A 20,702-nucleotide genomic window follows, 5' to 3' on the forward strand; every position below is an offset into this window, starting at 1 on the left:
GATTTCATGGGATGTAGCGATTAGGAGTGACAGATTGTTTGGTAAACGTATAGCATGTTCTATATGTTATAGTTATTTGAATGACTCTTAACATAATATGTTACGTTAACATACCAGGCACGTTCTCAGTTGGTTATTTATGCGTCATACATACTTGCCAACCCTCCCGGATTTTCCGGGAGACTCCCGAAATTCAGCGCCTCTCCCGAAAACCTCCCGGGACAAATTTTCTCCCGAAATTCAGGCGGACTCCGGTCCATGAGGACCTGAGTCCGCTAACCCACAACATAAACAGCATACCTGCCCAATAACGTTATAACTGTAGAAGGATGGAGGGTGAGTTCTTGGTTTCTTATGTGGGTTTATTGTTAGGCAGTTTCATTAACGTCCTCCCAGCACAACACACAACAACAGCAGTCATGTTTTTGTATACCGTAAAGCAGTTCGTCTGCCGTAAACAGCAATGTTGTGACACTCTTAAACAGGACAATACTGCCATCTAGTGCATTTGATGAAAGCACTTTTGTGCGTGCCACACAGAATGCATCATCAGAGAGGGTGTTCAGCATGGTTCGAAAAATAGTGACAGAGAATAGAACAAGGATGGACAATTCAACCCTTAACTCAACAATGAGTAGATGAGTGTTATGTGTGTGTATATGTGTAAATAAATGAACACGGAAATTCAAGTATTTATTTTATATATATATATATATATATATATATATATATATATATATATATATATATATATATAATAAAATAAATATATATATATAATAAAATACATATATATACGTACATATATATATATATATATATATATATATATATATATATATACACACACACACACACACACACACACACACACACACACACACACACACACACACACACACACACACACACACACACACACACACACACACACACACACACACACACACACACAGGTAAAAGCCAGTAAATTAGAATATTTTGAAAAACTTGATTTATTTCAGTAATTGCATTCAAAAGGTGTAACTTGTACATTATATTTATTCATTGCACACAGACTGATGCATTCAAATGTTTATTTCATTTAATTTTGATGATTTGAAGTGGCAACAAATGAAAATCCAAAATTCCGTGTGTCACAAAATTAGAATATTACTTAAGGCTAATACAAAAAAGGGATTTTTAGAAATGTTGGCCAACTGAAAAGTATGAAAATGAAAAATATGAGCATGTACAATACTCAATACTTGGTTGGAGCTCCTTTTGCCTCAATTACTGCGTTAATGCGGCGTGGCATGGAGTCGATGAGTTTCTGGCACTGCTCGGGTGTTATGAGAGCCCAGGTTGCTCTGATAGTGGCCTTCAACTCTTCTGCGTTTTTGGGTCTGGCATTCTGCATCTTCCTTTTCACAATACCCCACAGATTTTCTATGGGGCTAAGGTCAGGGGAGTTGGCGGGCCAATTTAGAACAGAAATACCATGGTCCGTAAACCAGGCACGGGTAGATTTTGCGCTGTGTGCAGGCGCCAAGTCCTGTTGGAACTTGAAATCTCCATCTCCATAGAGCAGGTCAACAGCAGGAAGCATGAAGTGCTCTAAAACTTGCTGGTAGACGGCTGCGTTGACCCTGGATCTCAGGAAACAGAGTGGACCGACACCAGCAGATGACATGGCACCCCAAACCATCACCCAACCATGCAAATTTTGCATTTCCTTTGGAAATCGAGGTCCCAGAGTCTGGAGGAAGACAGGAGAGGCACAGGATCCACGTTGCCTGAAGTCTAGTGTAAAGTTTCCACCATCAGTGATGGTTTGGGGTGCCATGTCATCTGCTGGTGTCGGTCCACTCTGTTTCCTGAGATCCAGGGTCAACGCAGCCGTCTACCAGCAAGTTTTAGAGCACTTCATGCTTCCTGCTGCTGACCTGCTCTATGGAGATGGAGATTTCAAGTTCCAACAGGACTTGGCGCCTGCACACAGCGCAAAATCTACCCGTGCCTGGTTTACGGACCATGGTATTTCTGTTCTAAATTGGCCCGCCAACTCTCCTGACCTTAGCCCCATAGAAAATCTGTGGGGTATTGTGAAAAGGAAGATGCAGAATGCCAGACCCAAAAACGCAGAAGAGTTGAAGGCCACTATCAGAGCAACCTGGGCTCTCATAACACCTGAGCAGTGCCAGAAACTCATCGACTCCATGCCACGCCGCATTAACGCAGTAATTGAGGCAAAAGGAGCTCCAACCAAGTATTGAGTATTGTACATGCTCATATTTTTCATTTTCATACTTTTCAGTTGGCCAACATTTCTAAAAATCCCTTTTTTGTATTAGCCTTAAGTAATATTCTAATTTTGTGACACACGGAATTTTGGATTTTCATTTGTTGCCACTTCAAATCATCAAAATTAAATGAAATAAACATTTGAATGCATCAGTCTGTGTGCAATGAATAAATATAATGTACAAGTTACACCTTTTGAATGCAATTACTGAAATAAATCAAGTTTTTCAAAATATTCTAATTTACTGGCTTTTACCTGTATAGCTAGAATTCACTGAACGTCAAGTATTTCTTTATATATATATATATATATATATATATATATATATATATATATATATATATATAATCTATGAAATACTTGACTTGGTGAATTCTAGCTGTAAATATACTCCTCCCCTTTTAGCCACGCCCCAACCGCGCCCCCAACCACGCCCCCGACCACGCCCACCCCTACCCCCACCTCCCGAAATCGGAGGTCTCAAGGTTGGCAAGTATGGCGTCATATAACGTACACTTATTCAGCCTGTTGTTCACTATTCTTTATTTATTTTAATTTGCCTTTCAAATGTCTATTCTTGGTGTTGGGTTTTATCAAATAAATTTCCCCCCAAAAATGCGACTTATACTCCAGTGCGACTTATATATGTTTTTTTCCTTCTTTATTATGCATTTTCGGTCGGTGCGACTTATAATCCGAAAAATACGGTATATAGTACATAAATGATAAAAGCTTTACAAAATAGGTGACAAAAGCGCACGTTGTCTGCGGACGTACGACCTAAATGCACAGCAAGTAAGCACAGTCTAAAAAGGGTATTTTAAAAAATCGATTCTTGAAAACTGTGAATCCATTTTAAATCGGGTGAGTAAGAATCGCAATTCGGATGTGAATCGATCTTTTTCAGCAGCCCTAATAGTATCAGTTTATGGTCGTTTTTGGTGGTAATGTTGCTTGTCCAGGACAGAAAAACAAGCAAAAACTAGACAATCAAGTTAAGATTATTAAAAAAGTCAAATTTAAGCAAGATTAAATATTAGGCATGGTCAGAAAAAATCGATTCACATTCAAATCGCGATTTTTATTCATTCAATTCTAAATCGGTTCATAGTTTTCCAGAATCCATAAAATAAATAAATAAATACAACATTTTTGTATCAATCAATCAATTTTAGGATTAAAGCATTAAACAACTTTTATTGATGTTATTATTCATACTGTTGGTTTTATACATTTTTGTCTTCTTTTTTTTTTTAGTATTGTATTTGTATGTCTTCTTAATTGCTTTGTTCCCAAGGTGTGTCATGACAAAACATTATTTTCCATCTATGACAGAGGTGTCCAAAGTGTTTCCACTGAGGGCCACAAACTGAAGATTCAGAGCATGCAGGGGCCATTTTGATATTTTTCATTTTCAAAACCAATACAATATATAGGTTTTGTTTAACCTTTAGGGGTTCCGGTCATTAAAATGTAAATAAAACATTATTTTTATTTTTTACTCCACGCTTGAATCTCTAGATCAAGGTCTGTTGTAAAAAAAAAATTCGTCAACACCCTTTTTTAATGGCAAACACAGAAAATATGCAATATTTTCACTCACAAAAAAATTTCAAAGTGGAATAATTGATGTGAAATAATTTGAACCTTAAAATAGGTCAATAATTCGTAACACCATTGAGTCATTGTTATTTTTGGAGCAATGACAGTTTAAAAAAAACCCAACCCACTAAATTACTTGAATATCCAAAAGGGTCCCACTCATAAAAGTGTAAACTATTTTTTTTACTTTCAACGCTAAAATCTGTAGATCAACTTCAGATCTATCTGTTGATTATATGTTTTTAATATTTTTATGTTGGCTTTTTTGTTCGTTTTATGCCATTTTTGTCAAATAAATATTTATTCTTTATATGGCAAACAAAAAAATTGCCAAAATTGCTTTTTTTCCCCCTAAAAATATATATTTCAAAGTGGATTATTTGATGTTAAATAATTGGAGCCTTGAATAGGTCAATAATTCCTAATGGGGCGGTGTGGCTCGGTTGATAGAGCTGCCGTGCCAGCAACTTGAGAGTTCCAGGTTTGATCCCTGCTTCCATCCTAGTCACTGTCATTGTGCCCTTGGGCAAGACACTTAACCACCTGCTCCCAGTGCCACCCACTTGGGTTTAAATGTAACTTACAAGATGTAGAAAATGGGTTGCACTATGTAAAGCGCTACATAAATATAATTCACTTCACAACATTGATTTTGATTCATTATTCTTTTTTGAGCTATGCCACCTTTAAAGAAAAAACAGTCTGCATGGCAGCTTTGTTATTAGAGTCAATTAGAGTCTTGTTACATTTCACCTGTTTGTTCTTTTATTCCACTTTTTTATGTTTTGGTTTTTCTTAAATAGTTTTTTTAGAATGTTCCACGGGCCCTTAAGAAATGAGCTGTGGGGCACAAATGGCCCCCGGCCCACACTTTGGACACCCTTGATCTATGAGTAGCTACACATTCATTTTTTAAATGATTCTTAATTAGATATTAGGGTTGTGCCTACACTGTGTGCTTCAGTTCAATCTGTGTGTTTATTCTTCATGTCTGCCCCTTGACCGCATCACCACCAGACATGCTGTTTGGAGTTGGCTTGGGCTGTCTGGTGCAGATGATGAAATCACACACAGACGTGCAGGTCTCTCTCTCACTCTTAATCACTCTTTCTCACTCTCTGTCTCACACTCACTCACTCTCACTTTCTCTCTCTCACCCACTCTCCTACTTTTTCCAACACTGCTGTTCTCCTCCTCAGCTGGAACCGGAGGGAACGTTGACGTGGGTTCTGGCAGGATCGCTGGGGTTGTCTCTGGTCTTTTCTTTCGTCGTCGTTCCACTGAGCCGCTTCCACTTGGGACGACCGTACGGCATTGTCCTCCTCGTCTTCTACGCCGCCTTCCTGGTGGTCGCGCTGCTCACCGAGTTCGGCTCCATCTAAGAGAGACACACTGTGACTTTCAAGCACTTATTTTACCGCACTTGACTACTGCCAACATGCTTGCTGGGTTTTTATATTCTGGAGAAAAACAGTTTTTGCTCAGGAAGGACTGAAGACTATTGTGCCAAAAATCTGATACACTTTTTTTAGATGAATAGGGTCAGAATCATACCTTTTGCTGTTCACTAAATGTAATGTGAAGCAGTCTGTGCCTTTTTACATATTGTTACACTGGTTTTTAAATATAATTTTTTGCAAATTCTGTAAATTACTGGTCAGAAACACACATTTCAAGAGTTTATTAAAAAGCAGCAGTTATACAAAATAGACCATTTTGGATTTGAGCTGCAAAAGGAGTGTGTTCAAACTATTTGTTGTTAATACTGATCAGAAGAGCCACAGAACTAAGGCATGAGGTTTAAATATAGGTAAAACTAAACAAATCTGAACATCATGCAAAATTTGTCAATTCCAGCAATTAGATTTAAAAAGTGAAACCAATATATGACATAGGCTCATAACTTTCTTCAACTCAATATATTTCAAGCTTTCTTTTGATATCGTTTTGATGATTATGGCTTGCAGCTTATGAAAACCTCAAATTGCAAAAACTGTAAGCCCCGAGGCTTCACGGTGGAAGAGGGGTTAGTGCATCTGCCTCACAATACGAAGGTCCTGAGTAGTCTTGGGTTCAATCCCGGGCTCGGGATCTTTCTGTGTGGAGTTTGCATGTTCTCCCCGTGACTGCGTGGGTTCCCTCCGGGTACTCCGGCTTCCTCCCACTTCCAAAGACATGCACCTGGGGATAAGTTGATTGGCAACACTAAATTGGCCCTAGTGTGTGGATGTGAGTGTGAATGTTGTCTGTCTATCTGTGTTGGCCCTGCGATGAGGTGGCGACTTGTCCAGGGTGTACCCCGCCTTCCGCCCGATTGTAGCTGAGATAGGCTCCAGCGCCCCCCGCGACCCCAAAGGGAATAAGCGGTAGAAAATGGATGGATGTAAGCCCCGATGATCAAAATGATAACAAATAAAGGCTGGACATACTGTATCTCCCTTTGCATGTTTTGCAGTTTGCAGTTGATATCCCATATTAGTTTCACATTTGAAGTTGAATTGCTGAAATAATGGAACTTTTGCACGATATTCCTATGTGACGTTTCACCTGTACAACATTTACTGACTACAGTTAAGGCGCTGTGAAGTACAACAATAATATAATTTAATACAGTACAAAGACAAATTGATTTGTTTTTAGTAAATATACAAAACCTATTTGGACGCCATATCTAAAAAGGAGTAACCTTTGACCCCGAAGGCTATTGCTGCATTAAAACATGAATATTGCTGAAGAACATATTTGTATATACAGAATAATCGAGACTTTAATGAAAGGAGCCTCATAGAGTGTATGTACTGTACATTATGTAGTGTAATAATATTAACACGCTGCCGTCTCTGGTCACAATGTACCACTTGTCTGTCCGAGTCCTGAGAAAAGTCACCATATTGTCAACTCACAGCGGTCCAAAAGACAAGCGTGTCACTACGTTAGTTAATACTGTAATGTTCGATTTGTGAGTCCAGCTGAGGTGCGGGGACAAAAGGTGGGTTGGAGGTAGGACTGTCCAAGTCGTGTTCCCGGTTTTGGTCTGGTTGAGGAAGGTTTTCCCTTGAATACTCCAAATACCATTCCTGCAGGAGGAAGATGAGGAAGTGTCACCTGTCACCAAAACAAGCCGAGTGAAAATGATGTTGTCTCACCTGCATCTCCTCTGCATACATTTTCATGCTGAGGTCACACTTGGTCCTGGACCTCCTCCCTTGGTACACCAGGAAGGATGAAGGCAGCTCACTCTGCAGCAGGAGCGAGGAGAGATTTTCAAAAATTATATCAGAATGGATTATTGATTAGATCTTGAAACCATTGAGGCAAAATGGAGACGCTGTTGATTCAGACTCAACTAGTTTGTGGTCTAAAAAAGACCATGACGTCATGAGAAGTTGAATTGATTCTTCCATCCCTTTAAACATTTACTTTTGATCAATAACTTTCTTCATAGTCGATAAAGGAACAGTAGGCAAACGTGTGGTTAGGGATGTAACAATTAGGGGTGCACAAAAAAAACAAATCGCGATTCTTATTCATCCTAATTCTAAATCGATTCATCGTTTCCAAAAATGTATTTAAAAAAAAAAAAGTTTTAATTTTTTTTTTTTTTTTATATCTTTTTAGGTCAGAATCGTGGTGAATGGAATCGTCACCCCAGGAATTGGAATTGGATCGAGTCGTGAGGTGCCCAAAGATTCACACCTCAACTAACGATATGAACATTTCATATTGCGGTTATCAATACTATTACGATAATGTGGATTGTGCTCAAAAAGCACACACATATACAGAAATATTTTAACCAATTTAGTTAAAAAAAAAATAAAATAAACAATAGACCTATAGTGTATTTTCCTTGGCGGAAGAAACATAAAATATTAATTATTGTATAGTACTTATGCTATGAAAGATGTTAATGCTGTGTGTTTATTTTCTGTAGAAAAATAGTTTGTCCCTAAGTCAGAGGTGTCCAAACATTTTTCAGTGAGGGCCACATAGAGACAAATTGAAGGATGCGAGGGCCACTTTTATACATTTTGTATATGAAAAATACTCAAACCAAAACAATGTAGGTGAACATATGCTAACATTTAAAAAACACTTCTACATCTTAGCTTTGTGTTATAGATAACAAAGCAATAAAATCATTCATGATTATTTTAATAATGATTTTATTTGTATTTAAAGTAAGCTTGTATTTACTGTTATTGCTATTATACAGTCAACTGAAACGCTTTTGAGGGCTTTAGTACACTCAAAAACATATCATGTCACACAAGAAATGTGTATACTTTTTCATCATGACAGGACACACGGAAATCCTCAAAGACCTTATACAGTAAGATGCTCAGGGTGTCGGCCAGTTTGGTTTTCAGGTCCCATTTTTGGGGGATTTGGTCCCGTTGAATTTTTCATAGTTTTTAATCTAATTTGATTGATTGAGTTTTGGGACCTGTTTAGTTTGTCTATAGAATGTGTCGCGGGCCAATAAAAATCGCGCTGCGGGCCGCACTTTGGACACCCCTGCCCTAAGTGTAATAATAGTTATTGTTCTTACCCCACTACGGTCGATGGCCTGTATGACTCCGTGCAGCGAGCTGAGAGACGACTGTGCAGGACACGTTAGTTTGTACAACTCCAGAGTGGAAAGAGCTTCTTCTCGGCCAACTTCCACCTCAAACACGATTCCATTCTCAGCTAGAGTGAGGAGCAAAACACACGACTCAACTGTTTGCACGCTGCATCCCACTGTGGTCAATTACTCATACAGGAAGTGAACATGGAATATATATATATATATATATATATATATATATATATATATATATATATATATATATATATATATATATATATATATATATTTTAGAGATGCGCGGATAGGCAATTATTTCATCCGCAACCGCATCACAAAAGTCGTCATCCATCCGCCATTCACCCGAACCAACATTTTATCAAAACCACACCCGCCCGTTGTTATATATCTAATATAGACGATGCAAGGCATTAGTGAGGTTATAAAGCTTTTGCCTGTTAAAGAAAGGAGACTGATCCAATGTAGCAGAGACATTCAATGCGTGCCTTAGTGGCTAAGAGATATTAATGCGTGATAATATTATTTATCATTATTATAATATTATTGTCATTTACGTTAAAGTGTTGACTATTGTTGCCAATGTCCTCAGATCAGGAGTGCGTTCCTCACACTTTGTGCGCGCTGTTGCAGCAAGCAGAACAAGGCTTTTAAGAAGTTAAAAAAATGTTTTAGAAAGACTAGGCCTATATTTTCGTTAGGTAAAAAAAATGTTCTGAATTTATTTCAATGAACATTAACTTGTTAACGTTATAATGCTCAAATAGGGACGAGGGCGGGGTGCACAGTGAAACAGTGAACAATTTCGCGACAAAGATGAACCTCTGCAGCCATGACAAAATATCAGACAATCTCCATTGTCAACGACAGGCAGGAAAATAAATATGTTGTAGGCATAGGCATAGGCTCATACGTTTTTAAGTTGAAATAAAAAAAAATAAAAAAAAATGTGCCTCATAAGCCTTAGGCTGTCAATCACGCGCACAAACTTAAATTATAAAATAACATATGTATGTCATCCCTATTTAAACAAAAATAAATTAAATAAATAATAATAATAAATTACCTGCAACTTATTGGCCAAGGCAAATAGCTGAAGGGGGGAAATCAAACCCATCAGACTGCACTTTATCATCAAACTTGAATTATAATGAAAATAGACGGTCGCGACAAACAAAGCAGGCTAAATATCTTTACATTGTCGCCAATCGGAGATGCGCGTCACTTGAAAGCGAGGCCAAATAATTAACACACAGTAGTATATCTCGAATAGAAAAAAAACACAATAAACAACGCAATTGCCTTAATTCCTTTGCATTGTAGTGCGCCCAAACAACACGTAACCATCAAAATTATTCAGCTGACCGAACTCAATATAGGTTAGACATGGGCTTATTTGGTATAGCCTAGGTAACGTAGACTAATTCGTTTAACATATCCAACCGTATGTCTACTTACTTTTTTTTTTTTTTAGCACTATGCAGGAATAAAAGGGCATCTACAGTGCCAGGATTCAGGCGAGAGCGCCTGGCCTCTAAAATGCGCCCTGCTGCGCTGAAGGAGCGCTCACTTGCGCCACTTGTTGCTGGGACGCGGTGCCATCTTTTTCTTTTTTTCTTCTTCTTCTGTTGTGTTGTGTTGTGCTGCAGTGCCTGAAGAATAATTGACTGTTTTAAAGAGTGCTGCTCGTTTTTCGTATGTGGGTAACAACATTTAACTATGTATATATATTTCCGAATTGGTTCAACCGCCATCCGCCCGCATCTATTTAAAATCTATTTTTACCCGCCCGACCCGCGGTTTATCCGCGGACTCCGCGGTTGTGTCCGCAAACCGCGCATCTCTAATATATATATATATATATATATATATATATATACATATATATATATATATATATATATATATAAATAAATAAACCTGAATATGTATAAACACGTACACACACACACACACATATATATATATATATATATATATATATATACCGTATTTTTCAGACTATGAGTCGCAGTTTTTTTCATAGTTTGGCGGGGGGTGCGACTTATACTCAGGAGCGACTTATGTGTGAAATTATTAACACATTACCGTAAAATATCAAATAATATTATTTAGCTCATTCACGTAAGAGACTAGACGTATAAGATTTCATGGGATTTAGCGATTAGGAGTGACAGATTGTTTGGTAAACGTATAGCATGTTCTATATGTTATAGTGATTTGAATGACTCTTACCATAATATGTTACGTTAACATACCAGGCACGTTCTCAGTTGGTTATTTATGCCTCATATAACGTACACTTATTCAGCCTGTTGTTCACTATTCTTTATTTATTTTAAATTGCCTTTCAAATGTCTATTCTTGGTGTTGGGTTTTATCAAATAAATTTCCCCCAAAAATGCGACTTATACTCCAGTGCGACTTATATATGTTTTTTTCCTTCTTTATTATGCATTTTCGGCCGGTGCGACTTATACTCCGGAGCAACTTATACTCCGAAAAATACGGTATATATATATATATATATATATATATATATATATATATATATATAAAATTATAAAGAAATAAATAAAAACTGTGGTACGTGGGCCCCATCTAGTGGTACGCCAAATAATCACTTAATTAAATATTCAAACCCATTGTTACTGTTCAAACTGTGTGTAATATTACACTGGCCAAAAAAATGTAATATACTTGTTAAATAAAACCTCACCCTAGTTTTTTATGAATACTTAGGCCTACTACGCTACTGTATTTTAATGTACAGTAGGTCATTATAGTGGCACATGGAGAGCCAAGTGTTTTCTGAGGTGGTTTAGACAGACAGACAGACAGACAGACCTTCTGGGTTCTCCAGTGTTTCCCGGTTCTTGCGGCTGTAGTTCATGCGGAACACGAAGGCATCCAGGATGAACGCCACAATGATGGTCATGACCACCTGAAGAGAATGTAAAGGACGTTATACATTTGAATAAAAATGGAAAGAAGGAGGGCCTTCATTTAGGAGTAACACCACGTTACCATGGTGACAATGTAGAAGGTCATGAAGTACAAACGACTCCAGTGGCTCGTCATGGACGTCACGCCTTCCTACAAAAAGAGTAGAGGGGGCGAGCAGTGAAAAGCAGGCAGTAACAGATTATTTTCTGTCACGCCTGAGCCCCTGACTTAAGCGTAATGACGTTACAGTACGACATACTGTAACGTCATTATGTTATCATCTCACCATTGTGATGTACCAGTTGTTGACCACAGTCAGCTCAAAAAGAGTCACTGAAGGAAAAGAAGACAAACATCAGAGTTCATTTACACAGCAAAACAATTACCGTAGATGCACGGTACTTTACAAAAAGCCATTGTTAGTAGGGGTGTCAAAAAAATATATATTTTTGAATGAATCGCAATTCTTTTTTGTAATGATTCCTAATCAATTGAAAAATAATCTAAAATTGACTAAATTTTTATTTAAAAAAATGTAATTAATCAGTCCTGTCCAGCCACTCAGGCAAATCAAATCATATTATAGATTTATCTGCTGTACAGATTTACTTTAGAAAAAGAGAAGTGTGGGATACTTCTCTTGCCTTATTTGTATTTGACTTTATTAAATGTTTAGGTAGAATTTTTTTTTTTTTAATTAAACCAGTTTTCTTTAAAGTAACACATATACTGTACATGTATCAGAGATGTTTATCTATTTTATGGAGGAATGTAATTAATCATAGAACTAGCACCAATGTTATTAAAAAGTATTGATTTTGAATCAAGAATCGTTTTGAATCGAGAATCGATTCTGAATCAAATCATTATCACCAAGACTGGTGCCCAGAGATTCACAACCCTAATTGTTAGATTTATTGTTTTAGCAATGCCAGTATCATTCTTAGTATCGGTCTCTTTACAGTCTAACAATACTTACTTTTCTGTATTAATATGTCAAAATGGCTACTGTGTTAAAGAGCAGTAAAACACATTGGACCAGAGGTCTTCTATAAGTGAATTATTGTTTTTAATGAAATAGTATTTATATAATTATATTACTCTAATTATATTTATATTACTCTATTTATATTAACTAGATATTTATATTATTCTAATAATTAATCTAATTATATTATAGTTATATTGTGTACATTTAATAATAATATTGTTTTATTGACCCTTAAAGCATCTGCTAAGAAAACACTGGGCTATAGTACATTACTAATGTAACTACTGTACTAAATAAATACAATAGATACTGTATTGTCTACATGTTCTAATTTTTTTTTTTTTAATTGTTATTTTTTAAAGACTTACAAATACACAATAGGCAAAGACAACAAATATATATATATATATATATATATATATATATATATATATATATATATATATATATACAAATATATATATATACACACACACACACACACATACATATATATATATATATATATATATATATATATATATATATATATATATATATATATATAGTTCTATTTATATAAAAATTTACTTCTTTACCAAAACTTCTGAGAATGTTGTTGAAGTTGTTGAGATAATAGTAGCCTTCTTCCAATACGGTTTTGTTGCCATAGGTGACGTTGATCTGCCTGTAGGAGTCTGCCACTGTGCTGGTGCTGTGGACAAACACAGTGCATGTGTGAGTTGAGTTGAGTTTGTGTTTAGTTTGAACATGCTTGCATACATGATACATCGCAATTTCCAGTTTCTCTATTCAAGATGTTCGAAAAGGAGTAGGAAGAAGCAGAGCTTATTTAATCTTACCCCTTTTCCTTCACATAGCAGTTGCTAAAACTTTTGTTCACTTCCTGTTCTCAATTTATTCAAAATATACTCCATAATTAATAACATTAAAAATAAATACATAAATAATAATTAGTGAAGTAAGTTATATTTCATACGGTGAGATAAAAAAGATTATGGATGAGTGCTGCAATAAAATTACACACAAAACAACACAAGTACTGTCATAGCCATCTGATGTCACACCCAGACAACAGTCCCCAGAAAACAATCATTAATCTGCTCCCAATAGTTGAAAACAATTACATTACACAGGTGTGAATGTGATCCTCTGCAGTTGCAAGTTGATCCCCCGCCCCCACCCCCTTGCAGAGGTGACTTTTGTAAAAGGCGGAATACGAACGCCTCCGTTTTAGAAAGACACGCCGGCAAATAACCACCCTTATCTTGGCGCAAGTGTGCTGCCTTCTCTATATAAAAAGTGCCATTATATCTGCACCTTATTGCTCTTTTATCCTGCACTACAACGAGCTAATGCAACAAAATGTCGTTCTTATCTGTACTGTAAAGTTCAAATCTGAATGACAATAAAAGGAAGTCTAGTCTAGTTTAGATTTTTTTTTTCTTTTCTTGTGCATGCCCCCTCACATAGATTGAAATCGGTAATATTTTAGGCACAGACCGAATTATGTCTGTATTACCCATTATGGATTCCCATAAAGTCAAATTCTGCCATATTTCGATACCTTTGTTGCTTCTGATGTCACATCTACTTGCAGACTAAACACTGGCTTAAACACTTGGCAAGGAAATAAGCAATCATGCAGAAATCAGAGTGGATTCAGCCAAACTGCTTGATGCTCATTTGCATTGGCTTTGTCGTATACACGCTACCGCAACAACCAAACAGTTGGTGTGTAATAAATACAATAAATATAGTATAGACACTTTGTAGGGCTCAACATAAGACTAGACCGGCACATTCAGTTACATGGCAAAGACTACTTCCTAGCTCGGCTAGACAACTAGACAGCACAGTTATCATAATCAGCCCATTTTTTAAATGTTACATTCAAAAAACAGATTTTATTATTAAACAATTAACATTTATTAACACACACACAAGTACTAAAAGTTGGTAACGTTGAGTACTGGTATCAATTCCCAGGTACCAGGAATTGGTACTATATTAATTCAATTGTGAAAAGTAACCATCCCTAGTTTGATTACAAAAAAACTTTAATTTATATTCTGTTGCATGGATTAATCGTTTAATAGAGTAAAATGTATAAAATTCAAACCGCATAGAGTGTGTCGGAGGCAGATATTTACATATATCCGAATTTAAGTTGTACTTCTTCCATTTCTTTGTCATATTTGAAAACAGCTCGTCTTTTCCACTTCTTCTCTTGATGCTCTGTCAGCAAGCAAACTCTGTGTGTTAACCTTGAGTTCTTTGGAATGTATTATGGCTAGGGAGACGTTGTGCTTTTGTTATGGCTAGGGAGGTGGAAGGGAAGAGAGGTTTTTGGGCGTTGGGAAGAGAGACCATTTTGGGTGTGCGGGATAGAAGGTTCTAGGGTTAGACTGGTCTCAATCTAAAATGTATATTGTCAAAGCTTTGAGAATATATACAACAAAATACCTATTCTGTCTCTGGTGGTTTTTCAACTCAGCTTTAAGTGTCGGAAAGAACTTGGGAGCGAATTGTGACTTGAATTCCCTGGGAGGAACAACTGGTCCAAAACGCAACAAATTGGGGGCCCGTCCGGGCGACACGCTGAGAATTGGACACCTCTTGCACTCTTCTGGACAGACTCAATTGTTGGCCAAACATAAAACAAGGTAAGCAGAGCCTTTTTTCTAAAATCTGCTTTAGGAGTCTGTCTTGAAGTATGTAAGTCAAACACTGTTTGTACCCCAGACACAGAGTGGACATTTTGATGGATTGGGTGCTTTTGGCCTTGTCCGTCATTGCATATGGTGGCCAACTCATGTCATTGCGTCTTAAATCTTTCACTTGTGTTGGAGGTTCAAGTCCTTTCGTATGTTATATTCTTGGGTTAGAGTCCGTTTGAATAATACGATAAAGATGGAGGTTCAAGTCCTTTCGTATGTTATATTCTTGGGTTAGAGTCCGTTTGAATAATACGATAAAGATGGAGGTTCAAGTCCTTTCGTATGTTATATTCTTGGGTTAGAGTCCGTTTGAATAATACGATAAAGATGGAGGTTCAAGTCCTTTCGTATGTTATATTCTTGGGTTAGAGTCCGTTTGAATAATACGATAAAGATAGATTACCGTGACGGGCTGCTTCACTGACGAGTAAGCAAATAGTCGGGTGTGGCTCGCCCTGGGGGTTTGGTCTCCCCTAAAAGAGTTCTGGGTTCAAGTCATTTTGTATGATACAATAAAGAGCACAGGTGAAGATTGAGAAAAAATAGATGAGATGGCCACGGAATGTGATGGCGGTGGGGGTGGGGGTGGGGGGGGGGGGGGGGGAGTGTGATGAATGTACTGTTGTCAACAATGAAATTGGCAGGTAGAGTTTAAAAAAAAAAAAAGAAAAAAGAAAAAAGGAGAACGTTTGAAAAATAAGGGTTAAGAGGGAGTTTACAATACTCGAAAAGTCGTGAACTTAAACGTTTGTAAATAAAGAAAAGAAAGTTAGAGAAGAATAAGATAAAATGGACGGGCTGTCGCACTTCTGCGAAACTATTCAAACGACCCACCCAGACTTTGACTAAGCCACCGCCCTATGACGTAAAGCCGGAAGCGTCTTTGTACTCACTGTTGACAGTCACAGGAGGAGCCCTGGTGGTGGAAACAGAAACTAAGCTCTCTGGTCCACTCCCTTCTCGGGTGCCAAGAGAGGGAGGTACTCACACGCCCTCTCTAAGACATCGGCACGTCTGACCATTTTCCTCCGGCAGATGGCAACCTCGCGCGTGCATACCAGACATTGTTGACACATAAAGCTGCTATTAGGGGCCACTTTCAGAATAAATATTTTGCCGTCACAGACATGCAAGCCATTGTTGACCTTGCTTTCCCACCTGTACCTCAGGGAGGGAACCTTTGGCTAAACACTTTAAACAAAGCTAACCCTGATATACACGGTGCCAAAAACAACACAGGGCAGGGACATCTTATTCATCACATGCAAAATTGGACAGAGCAGGATGGTGGTAGAGTAACAAGGAAACAACTACTTAAATTACAGATCGCTGAAGATGAAAAGTTAAAAGAACCAAAAGGTCAAAGATCAGCTAGCGTATATTCAGCAGTGGGTGACCTTGCTTTTGAGTCCCAGCAGGTGGAGGACACCAGACGTGTGACCAGACGGTTGGACTCGGGTGGTGGACACGGTGCTTTAAGGCCAAAACAGGGTGAAAACTGTTTCATCTGTGACCAGCCGGGTCACTGGCAACGTGAATGTCCTATCTCCTCTGAACGAGACAGGCTCCCAATTGCAGCCAAAACATCATACAGGCATGGCAAAGGACGCCCAAGGCAGGAGACCCAACAGGATATACAGACAGGCCCCCTGCTGGACATAAGTGTCAACGGACAATGTTATCAGTTTGTGATTGACACTGGTGCCACCCACTCATTTCTGAATGCAGAGGTACCAAAGAAACTGTGTGCTTCCTTTTTGAAGGTCGAAGGCTTCGCTGAGGTCACAAGAATGTTACCGGTCACCAAACCTCTTCCGGTTCAGATTGCTGGACTCTCGCTGAAGCACCCCTTTGTGGTTGACCTGCACACACCTTGCCTAATTGGTAATGACCTCCTTTACAAACTGTACCCTGACATTCAATATCGCACAGAAGGAACCTTCCTGGTGTTACCTGACGGCTCAACCACCAAGCTGCGACACCACTACCAAAGCTCCTCCATGAGCTCCTACCACAGCCTGAAACACCAGAAATGGCTGACATCTCCAGCTGCTCTATCAGTGAAAACCCTGGCTGACTGAGATGCTTCCGTGTGTACCGCCACCCGACTCGCCTCATGTTCATGCCAGGAGGCCTTTGACTCCTTTATATTTATATATGTTGGAACTCAAGGTGTGGCTGCTCATGTTGACATATCTTTGCTACAACTAGCATAGTATAAGATGGACACAATTGCTGTCCCACATTGTTCCCTTGCTCTTTGCCCCGCCTACAAAACCAAAGACTTAGGTCCAATGATAAAACACGGCGTAGCTGCCACTCATTGCACCGACACCCAAAACCACATTTTCACATAGCTATGGGCTGCACTTTGGACACCCCGGCTATAGGCTACAAGGAGCTAGCAGCTACACAACAGCTGAGCTAAAACGACACATTACATTTAAGCATATCAAAAAATTATAGTTGCTTATTACATACGCCATGACAGAAGTCTGATAGAATGTAGTCAGTAACAAACGTGTCCACATCATTCGACTTTCTACAACATGAGCTTGACTTAATTTGTTATTGTGGCCACCAGGCGTGGTGAAATGTCAAATTACTATTGCGAAAAGCATCCGCCATAAGGTTAGTGTTTTTCTAGTATTTGTGTCGGTATAAATATAGGCATATTTTGAAGCTTTCACCATATTGAATAAGGTACACAACATTTAGGATTTAGTTGAGTTTGAGTTATTTCTGATTTCGCTAAGGGGTCCCCTACCCTAATACCACCCTCCAGTGGTCCACAGAGACTGAAATGACTTTCATTGACCTCAAACATGACCTGTCCTCCGCCCCTGCTCTTGCTATACTTGACTATTAGCTGACCTTTTTCTTAGATGTTTCTGAAAGTGATAGTATTACTGACAGTCTCTTTTTCAGAAACAGAAGGGGGGGGAGGTGAGGGTGGATTCAGACTTTTGGATTCAAACTCCGTACAACAAAATAGCTTTAACAATATTCCTGTGGGGAAGAAGTTATAACTAAATTGCTGTAAGTTTGTAAATTTAACTTGAAAATAACGATTTTGCACATCGATAGTAGTTTAGTAAATCAATTTGGAATATGGAGGAGGTGAGGGTGAACCGTGTATAGTTTTTGACTTCATTGATATGATCAATCCGGTGAAAGGGAAAAGATACTTGCTGACTTGTGTTGACAATCACAGAGGTTGGCCGGAAGCAACCCCAACCTCAAAAGAGGATGCAAAATCAGTAATTAAATGGCTTGTGAATGACCTAATTCCCCGACATGGTTTCCCCAAAAAGATTAGGTCAGACAAAAGCACCCATTTTGAAATTACTCACTTAGCCTTGGTCGAAAATGCTCTTGGATTAGAACACAGGTTCGGTTTGGGGGTACCATCTTCAGTCCCAAGGTAAGGTTGAAAGGATGAACCAGAATATCAAAAACGAATTGGCTAAAATCTGTGCACAGACCAAATTGGATTGGACTGACATGTTGCAATTAGCGTTAATGATCATTCGAATGTCCGTGAATAAAACTGTTTTACCGCCCTTTGAGTTTTTCACCCTATGAACTGCATACAGGTCAGCCCCTTCCCAGGATCAACACCCCCCTGGAAGAAGGAATCAGCGTAAAACCAAAATGGTATTTTACACAAAATGCAGAATTTGTGTGCCAGTTCTGTACAGATTCGAGGATGACAGCCCGCCACTCCAGATTCCCTTCCGTCCACTGAGAGGGTCAAGATCAAGGTCATCAAACGCAAGTTTACGGAGCCCAGGTCGTGGTACGGACGTCCTACGCCCTTCGACTAGCTGGTACAGGGGACACCTGGTACCACCTCTACCTCCGCACTCCCGCGGAGGAGCCTGCCACGGAAGGGGCCCAAAAGACGACGCTGAGAGACACCTCTCTCCGTTGAGCTGCCGTCTACCGTCGTGTAGATCTTCCAGATTTTCTACCTACAATACTCTGATCAACTTCAATATTGTATACCATTGATTGTGAGACCAGTCTATATGCTAGATGTTTCTTAGTTTTTCTTGCTTGCTTTCAGCATACTATTTGTGTCGTTACATTAAGTGAAAAGTTTGATGTTTATCCCTGTCTCGATACCTGAATTACTCTGATTTTGATTTCTGAAAGGCAGGATGTTATACCCAGTAGGATTCACTGACGGACTGGTGTTTGGGCTTGCTCTACTGACCTTGTGTCTCAATTCTTCCTTCCCGACGACAGTGACTGACAAGTGTCTTAGAACGTACGGCGGACTTGAAATAGACTTGGTCAAGGGGGACAGCAAGACTTACTTTTCTGACCTGTGTAGTGTGATTAAGTGCGAGGGGAAAATTAGTTCTTACCGTGCTAGTGACCTCCATCTTTGTTACGACTCAAACCTGAACTATTGGTGTCGGATGCGGACAACATACTCTGGTAAGTGGTGCCCCTTATGGAAGCAGGTAACCCACTACACAGGGCCCTTAGACTACCATGACCCTTAATATGCCAACATACCTCCACAATTCAAAGTTATTCTGAGAGGGATGACCTTTCAGAGGAACTTTGATCGGTCCCAGAACCCCCTTTCCCCTACAATTGCCAGAACAGGTGTTATACCTAGTCCCTTTTATGTTGTTTTGGGGGTTGACCAGACAGGTACAGACCCTAAAGGAATTATTAAAATTAATGTCCTTGAGAGGGCGTTAACTACCTCTGCCCCCTTGAAGACCTGGTAGCTTTGACCTTAGGAGCAGGTGCAGGCAACCTGTGGCTTAGGTGGACGTCCCTTTCCCCACACTTACCCCGCCCCTTTTAAGTTGACTGACACTAATGGCTCAAACTGTCTTATCTCCTTGTTTTCTGAACCCACACCGCCAGGTTGTGATTTGTTGGTTAGTGTGCACCCTCCTGTTGACAATTTCACCCGACTTCTTCCCTTTGTGGCAATTTACAGGACCCCCTTCATCCCCCTACAAATTGGGTGACATTACCCCCTCCTGGTGCACCACCCTGATAGATGGCTCAAGGATAGGCCCTTGGGCACGAGCTGACTTATTCTGGTATTGTGGGGAGCACAGATTTTACATTAGAATCCCGACGTCAGCCGTTGGGCTTTGTGCTATGGTTAGACTGGTGACCCCAGTCACCCTAGAGGGTACCAAATTAACACCCCTTGGAACTCCTGTTTCAGCGGCCTCTCTAACTTCCCGCAGAGGACGCCATGTTTTATCTCGGAGGAGTGTAACGGGCTCCTTTGATTTGATGAGAAACCCTGAGGGTGTTTACTTTGATGCAATTGGACAACCAAGGAGGGTCCCACCACAACATAAATTGTGGTTTGAATCCTGTGCAGGTTTCGAGAACCTTCCTATAATTGGTGCTATTTTCCCTGTGACTGCTACTAAAAATGTAGAACGCATTAACTATGTTTTTTATAATCTGTTGAGACTGACCAACCTGACTCGTGATGCTGTTGAGGGGCTTGCTGAACAACCTGGGTTTGCTATGTCACTGAAGGGGGTCAGGCAAAGTGGTGACTTTCGAGAAATTCTAGTTTCC

At 39.1% G+C, this 20,702-nt stretch overlaps 2 protein-coding genes across 2 annotated transcripts in view; one reads left to right on the plus strand and one right to left on the minus strand.

The window, feature by feature from the left end:
- The window catches only part of slc8b1 (solute carrier family 8 member B1), a 28,970-nt gene extending 23,443 nt beyond the window's left edge, over positions 1–5,527 (plus strand). The window contains exons 14-15 of the mRNA XM_061986439.1: positions 4,904–4,968; positions 5,086–5,527. Of these exons, the coding sequence (XP_061842423.1) occupies positions 4,904–4,968; positions 5,086–5,268 (248 nt within the window). The 3' untranslated portion in view covers positions 5,269–5,527. The remainder of the gene's footprint in view (positions 1–4,903; positions 4,969–5,085) is intronic.
- A 25-nt stretch (positions 5,528–5,552) lies between these two features.
- tpcn1 (two pore segment channel 1) overlaps positions 5,553–20,702 on the minus strand; it is a 36,553-nt gene continuing 21,403 nt past the window's right edge. The window contains exons 21-27 of the mRNA XM_061986437.1: positions 12,990–13,105; positions 11,707–11,753; positions 11,502–11,570; positions 11,322–11,418; positions 8,439–8,578; positions 7,033–7,125; positions 5,553–6,963 (exon numbers count right to left, since the gene is read on the minus strand). Of these exons, the coding sequence (XP_061842421.1) occupies positions 6,820–6,963; positions 7,033–7,125; positions 8,439–8,578; positions 11,322–11,418; positions 11,502–11,570; positions 11,707–11,753; positions 12,990–13,105 (706 nt within the window). The 3' untranslated portion in view covers positions 5,553–6,819. The remainder of the gene's footprint in view (positions 6,964–7,032; positions 7,126–8,438; positions 8,579–11,321; positions 11,419–11,501; positions 11,571–11,706; positions 11,754–12,989; positions 13,106–20,702) is intronic.

Source organism: Nerophis lumbriciformis, linkage group LG12, assembly GCF_033978685.3.
Source record: "Nerophis lumbriciformis linkage group LG12, RoL_Nlum_v2.1, whole genome shotgun sequence".
Lineage (NCBI taxonomy): Eukaryota > Metazoa > Chordata > Actinopteri > Syngnathiformes > Syngnathidae > Nerophis > Nerophis lumbriciformis.